Here is a 7879-nt window from a genome sequence, read left to right as displayed (position 1 = left end):
TAACTGTTTTCTGTGTTGTCAGTGCAGAAGCTACATAACGAGGAGTATTCATCAGAGTTGAACTAGGGAGTTACTAGTATCCAGTATTCATTATGAGTTGAAGTCCAGCAGCTACAAGTTGAGTTGTATTGAGTGAATGGAAGTGACTACAGCAGGAAAAGTAATTGTGATACTGCAGATGGCAGTAATTGGGAAATAGTGAATTGTGTAAGTGTAAAAGCGAGTGTGGAATAAATTTGCTAGATTCAAACCGGCATGAAGTTATTTGTCGCGCATGAAACACCCAACATGTGACAATACTTATTAGACATTGAGGATCCATGGCATCTTGGTGCTGCATCAGGAACTAAAAAAAACTCTTTAAATTTTTAGAAATCATGTCCTTTTCACCATGGGCAGAATGAGAATAGGAAGGCAAAAGCAGTTATATGAAAAATCTTGAAGTCTGAGAGTGAAAAATCAGCATTTGAATTGAGATCTTTTATTCTTGATTTTATAAAAAAAATTGATCCTTGCATATGCCTAGATCAGTCCAAGAGGTACAAAGTTCTTAAAATTGTTCCAATTAAATCTTTTGTGGATTTGTCAATTACCATGTTTATATTGAATCATCAATTCTTGATTTAAGATAAGGCTGTCAATACACATAAATGTTTTGGTATGTAAATTTGATCCTAGCTCTCACATACATTTCGATTACTTTGTTTGCAGTTTACATAACATTTCAGCCCAAAAAGTTCAGTTACTTTGTTTTAACAATATGCATCTTAAACCCTCTGACTGCCAAACCCTGCCACAGACCTACCAGCTTTGGGAAAATCTGCAATAATTCCTCACACTACATTCAAACATCCACGGGAATAAATAATGTGAAAGCCTGTGCTTTCTTCTAAACATCTATATAGCACATTTGATGTCACCTATTGACATAGATGCTGTACTGAGTCATGAACAATCAATTGAGTTCTTTGGCCAAGACAGTTTTAATACAAGTATGCTGAGTTGATCTGATTAGCTTGTGGTTCCAAAAGGTTAAGGGCATACGCATTTGAAATGTAATGCAAACTCCATTCTTATGGCACTGAGCACAAGTGACTTTAGATCATGAAATGTGAAAATCTACACAAAATAAATATATAAAATGACAGGTTACAGTGTCAAATTGCTGCTGATGATGGCACATAGGTATAGGCATTTACCAGTATTTTGTTAAAAAATTAATATTAATTGAAATAAAATGAAAATGATCTGAATTAACATAAATCAAGAAACAGTGAGATGCCACTCAAATAACATACTGATAACCATATTGTACTGGCTTACTAGCAGAACAGCTTGTGACATCTGAAATATTAATAGATTTTAAAATTTAATTTCAATCTTAGATCTCAGCTACTTGTTTTAGTATTTGTTCATATGCACTGGTGATTCTGAGGGCTCCTTCCACACAAATTCAATCTAGAATTCTGATCATCTAAATCTTAATTTTAGCATTGTTATATATAAGTACAGAATTCTGTTAGTTACTGTTTTTAATCTAAGCATTCTCAAAAGATTTCAGTCTCAAACTAGAAGTCCTATCATTCTATTCTGCCAGAAACCTTCATTATCATAAACAAGAGTTAGGAATTTTTATGTACTAACATGCTCCCAGCTGGGGAAATGCCTAATAACTCAACTCCAACAGATGGAAAACGAACATAACATCTACCTACACTTACAATCGGCTCAATTTTAAACAGATACAATATAATTAACTTTACTCAGTCGAACACTACATATATAGAAAAATGTTTAAAAGTTTTAACTTATACAAGAACTATTTTAAACATTTCTTAATCTTCTTGTAAATAACAAAATGCAATACTGCAACAAGATATTGACCATAAACAATAGTAAGGTTGAAGTATTCTACCTGCTGGGATTAACGCTATGTAGCCCACTGAACATCGACCTACTTTTGGAGGAACATCACCTCCATTTTCAAGGTCAAAGAATAAGCCTAGCAAGAAAGCAGTGTGAAAACATGTGGCAAGCTGAGCTCTGCTGGTTTCCTGCTCAGCTTATTCTTTGACTTTTTGAAATGTCGGCTCTCAACAGACTACACAGCATTATATTCCAGAAGACAGAACTCTTCATAAACATGGCTGTGAGAACCTCAAATCCTAAACAGTAAAGGTTTTTAATCACAGGGTCTTAATATTGTGCATATATTCTTAAATACATGTAATTCAGTGGTTTCTTTTTAAGACATACCCCCAGTGATGGAAAAATTACTTCAAAACATGTTAAGGAATTACATTATATGAAAATTCAAGATAACTTGTTATCAGATTGCTGGATATCAAAGATTTTTTAAATATTAATCTGTTAATCCATTTAGTTCAGAGGAAAACCTCTACATGATTTTAAATGCCAAGCTTACCTGGTGTATTACAATATAAACATAGATTTAGGTCTCAAAGATGTAGATTTCTTTCCTAAAGAGTTTATGTTTCAAAATTCACAGTTAAAAAGAAAATTGGAAATATGTTTCTCTTACTCAGGAAATGCATGGTCCAGGTATCTCCTGAGACTCACACCTGGACCAGTCTAGTGATTTTCAAGTGAGTCTTCACCTCAGAACTCCTCTCGAGTAACATAAAACTTTACATTTGTATGCCTGATGATTATGACTTTTCAGCACAGTATTACAAGTAAGAAGCATTCCTCCTTCATCCACTCATGGACCCAGCACTTGCATTTATTACAGTCCTTATGGGTTCTTCACACAACTATTTCTAAAATTATGTTAGCTGCTACTATCACATCTCTCAATGCCATTTCAACATAAACTAGCATAATTAAGGGCTTCTACTGTAAAAGCCTAACAATGTGTCGGTTAAAATGTATCATTTTGTCACTAAGTGATGTATCACCTAGTGACAATATGTACATGTTTTTCACTTTTTCTGTCTGCTATCTTGAAAATGGTGAGGAAGTTCACAATGTCAATAGTTATTTAGTGTTCATCTCTTTGGACCCTTTTCTGGCAAGTACTTCACCTGGTCTCTTCCATTTCACATTTATACTAATACAAAATTCAAATCAGATATAATATGCATATATAAATTCAAAGACAAATTCCCTTAGAGAACTGCTTACAATATGTACAGGTTAATTTTTTATTTCCAAAATATTTTTACATTTCTGTGCACCAGGAGTTCACTTACTGACCTTAAAGAAGCTTTCAAAGCAGGAAAACTTCTTTACACCTGTTTCCTTGTAAATACATGCATTCAAAGGCATGCATGCACACATACACAATAAATTTAGTATGATGTTACCCTCAGAAAACTGAAGAGCTAAATTCTTCCCTGTTATACTTTTATTCTACATCCACATAAGACAACATGGGTAACAGCACTCTATTCCCATTAACTGAGTAGAGATCCTTGCTCACCAATATGGCTTACAGTTTTAAAAACGGAAATGTGGCTAAGCGTGGGGATTCTTCTATATGTGCCTTCTATTCTCCCATTAACACAGAATTTCAGAAAGAGCAGCAATTTAATCAAATACTATCACTTAAATGAAGAAACAAAGGCCATACATGAAGAGTATCGTCTTCTCAATTGTAATACTGTGTAGTACAGAGGGAGCCCAAAATTTCAGAGAAGAAAAGTCAGGCCATCTCCAAACTATAAGATGTTACAACCCAGATGACTACATCATCATTGTGAGAACCTCACATTCCACAGAGGTCATGCAAAGACCAGTGCAATCTCAAAGCTGTACGAACAATTCACTACAGTTCATCAGTTATTTATCAAAGGAATTGGTAACTGATTGTTTGTATACATACCAGCATCAATGACCTTATATATAATGTACAACTACGATCAACACAGTGTTGAAGCAGTGTTTTATGCAAACTGTCATGATGTCACCTCAGTATCCTGTCTATGCAGGACAATTTCAATATCACAAAGTCTTCCTACTGACAAGTGTACTGATATGAATGTTCATAGTTTTCATCCACTTGATAGGCTGAGATTATCACAAGAAATAAGGGGTGGTGGTACGAGGAGGTATGACACGCTCAGAATCAGGCACAGCCTGAAAAAGTTTGGGTTCTTTAGTGTCAATGTTAGTGAATTCAAGAATTGATGCTATATTACCACACCTATAGCAATAATTAGGGGCTGACCATACAGTAACCAGCTTGTCATCAAACATATACTTGAAACCTGGAAACAAGATGAATATATTCTGAGCAACAGAAAGAAACAAAAGCTGTGTACAAAGTTTTAAACAGTGGGAACATAAAGGAGCATGAATCACAAGGTACTAGGTAGGAAAACTATCTACCACAACGCTCAACTCCTAAAAGTAAAGAAGTAAAATAAAGGTATCCCTGTAACAGGCCATGAAGGCCCATAGGGTTGTGAGATGTTGAGGTTCCCACATTTTCTAGACAATAGGATCATAGATGGCAGTAAGGTTGTCAGCCCTACACGCCGGCCGCCCTTTACACCCATGAATATTCCACACTACAGTGTGCCCCCTGATCCACTCCTATCATTTCCAATTTCAAGTTCTTTGCTGAGCAACAAATAACAGAGGACATTTAATGTACTAACACAAGAGACCTGAAAGCTCTATCACATGTATACTCTGTTTGTTATCTGTGGACATCAACAATATTACTATTGTTTGTAGTAATTCTGATCAAACGTAAAATATTCCCAAACACGTACTGAAGTTTGTACATACCTTCATGCACCAACTGATGTGCCCTACAAATAAGTTTCAAATTATTGAGCAACATGAACTCGTGTGTGACTTTAGCACCAAATAACCAACCAGCACCCCTAGGACTTATAGCCCAGGTCTCAACATCTTCAGGATCTGACCACACAAGGTCACAAAATGCTCCTGGAAAATAATTATTCATATATCAGGAAACTCAACAAATTTACATATTAGTAGGATCCCAAAGAAACTAATAATCTCATATCATACCTTTATGTGGAATTTCCTGGTTTCTTTCAATGCTACGGATTTGGTCAAGAGTTCGGATTTCTGGTGACAGACCTCCATGAACACAAAGAACTTGTTCGTCAATTAACTACAATAACAAAATTCTCATATTAAATGACTATCTCCGATACACAAATATTTTTGTTTTTAGAAAGCTAAAGTTTACATACAGAATGATGTTTTTGGCATCAGTCTGATTTTACTTAAAGAAAATACATTAAAAAGTGCTCACCTTTGTCCAGTTTACTTTAGGGTTTTGAAGTAATTGTGTGCAATGTGGCTGATTTATTGTTATGTGGGTACATAATGTGACATACAAAAAAAAACACTCCGTGGTTTTAGTCCGCAAGCGAAGTGTACTGACCGAGTGACCACCACTTTTCAGCGAAGTTATATTGTGATACACTTTGTATTAATATTTCTGTTTATACGCATACATATGCTATACCTTAATTTGTGTTTCTCGCTGATGGCTACAGATGTCCCTAGAACAACCCGCACATGAGACCAGTCACAACAGACTAATAGTGACGAAGTTTAATATGAGATTACAATACAATATGTATGAATACAGATATGGCAGCAAAATTTTGACACACACGTATTTAAAACATTTGTAATTTCACATGTGATGCTAAATCACCCTTTTCTTCTTCCTCAAGCATACAAATTGCTGTTAACTCTTTATGCCATATGCATGTCTGACCTCATCTCAAATATGACCACACATAAGTGTTCAGACATTCACATTTGCAACAATGTAATAACTTTCAATACTATATTAATAAACTAGTTTATTTAGTGATATACTCTTGTAAAAATGTTTCTGAATATAAGAGGCATATGCTGTTAATGTGTGACGTATTATGCACCTATTACATAAAAATATAACACAGATTTAAGATAGCCAAGCAATTTACAAATGTGTAAACTATCTAGAAGTCGTGAAGGATTCTAAAAATCCTTTTAACTCATGTATAACAAAGAAGAATGCCAGCATAACTTAAAATAAACTTAATGTAATGCAGGAAAACTCTCATGCAGCAATACCAGAAATGGGATAAAAAATGGTCTCTTTGACAGGAGTGACAATCAGTAGAATACTAAAGACTTTAGAGCAGCATAACCCAGCAGAAGTATCTGTTATGAAGGCATGTGCACCATGAAATATAGACAGGGTCTACAAAAATGAAAACATCTATATTCTGTATACTATTAAAGCATCAATTACTAAATCAACTCTAAACTGGCTGGGACTGCCATCAGTCCTTGTGAAACTGTCTGATCATAACAGAGTTCAACTGTTATGGATCCCAGGTCACAGATTTCGGGGTAAAGAAATTGCTGATCAAGTGGCAAGGATGGGATCTGAACATTGATTTACAGAGCCTGAACAATAATGCAGAATCCCGGTGGGCATTTCAAAAAAGTGCGTCAGGGACTGGATGAACAAAGACCATAAAACATACTGTGAGGGTTTCTTCAAGGACCCTCTCCCAAAACTATTAGAACTATTAGAATTAAACAGGAGAAAGGTATGATGGGTGGCTACTTATAGGACACCATTTTTAAACTGACTAACCACAAACCCCACTTCTGAAAGGTGTCTGAACAAGGATGAACAGCCTCACACTTCCTATGTGATTGTACGGTCTTAGCTTACTTAAGACTGCAGCATCTGGGACATCACTTCAGGGAACCAGGTGCTTACTCAGGCACCACTTTAATTAAAATATTATATTTAATTACTTATATTATAACCGTCGACACAACAAAGTGGGGATATCTTCAATGAAGATAACAGATGTTGGTATATATTGTCACATGTTGGGTATATGTCACGCGACAAATAATTTCACGCCGTCTTGGATATAATGAATTTATTGAACAGTTACACAATTCACAGTTTCACCACTACTGCCATCTGCAGTATCACACTTCTCCTGCTGGAGTCACTGCCATTCACTCAATACAACTCAATAACAATGGACTTCAACTCACTCCAGCGTAGACTGCAACTGACTGGTTAGGCATTCCAATTCTCTTATAAACCCTCAGCCAGACAGCAGAAAATGAACCTCGCTTCCCTGTTGCATAATCGCTGTGTTTACAGGCATTGCTTGGCAACGCTGCTGAGAGTTGTTTATTGCTGCATAGCAACCAGCGTGCTTCGGCACGGCACAGAGAAACACCAATTTCCTTACTGTTGCGTAACTTGGCAACCGACTGGTTATCAAGGTTGTCTTTGTGGTAACTCATTTCACCTCCCGCTGCCCAGCAATGGTTAGACATGTCACAATATTTTACTTATTTAATGTAAATGTAATTTATGCTATATGTTTTGACCATACAGTTTAGGTAATTATCAGGCACTTATGAACATAACTCAAGTGATTAAAATTTATGGTCATGATATGGATCCATATTCCTGAAACTGACGGTTGTGCTGCACTATTTACATAGCGAGCACAGTTCAGCAATTTAATGTTCTAATAAAATTCATTATGATATAAAGAGCATGGAAAATATAAAAATGTATAAAAGTATTGATCGTATATTTAAAATGATGGCTAATTATTATGCTTAGGTATGTGTAACTTTCCACAGATGTGTGTCAATATGCAGGACAGGGGGGTCTAAGTATTAACTCTTTGACTGGCACAAAGGGTATTTAAATCTCACCCCTGTCCTGGCAGGCCCTTTAAACCTTATGTCGCTGAAATGCATGTAGTTACTTTTTCCTAAACAACTTCAACAAAAATTGGTTTTTAAAAACGAAATTTTTAGGAACTAATTAAAATATAATATTTTATGCAATAAATGCTTTTCCACACCTCTTTATTTGTTTTTCTTCGTG

The 7879-nt window shown here is 35.5% G+C and overlaps 1 protein-coding gene across 1 annotated transcript in view; it reads right to left on the bottom strand.

Moving 5' to 3' along the window:
- Window positions 1–226: 226 nt before the first annotated feature.
- The window catches only part of LOC111870629 (serine/threonine-protein phosphatase 6 catalytic subunit), a 14760-nt gene continuing 7107 nt past the window's right edge, over window positions 227–7879 (bottom strand). Inside the window, exons 5-7 of the mRNA XM_023863078.2 lie at window positions 5005–5110; window positions 4756–4917; window positions 227–4229 (exon numbers count right to left, since the gene is read on the bottom strand). Of these exons, the coding sequence (XP_023718846.1) occupies window positions 4039–4229; window positions 4756–4917; window positions 5005–5110 (459 nt within the window). The 3' untranslated portion in view covers window positions 227–4038. The remainder of the gene's footprint in view (window positions 4230–4755; window positions 4918–5004; window positions 5111–7879) is intronic.

The sequence above is a fragment of the Cryptotermes secundus genome, unplaced genomic scaffold (assembly GCF_002891405.2).
Source record: "Cryptotermes secundus unplaced genomic scaffold, Csec_1.0 scaffold529, whole genome shotgun sequence".
NCBI lineage: Eukaryota > Metazoa > Arthropoda > Insecta > Blattodea > Kalotermitidae > Cryptotermes > Cryptotermes secundus.
This window is presented reverse-complemented; position numbering and strand designations above follow the sequence as displayed.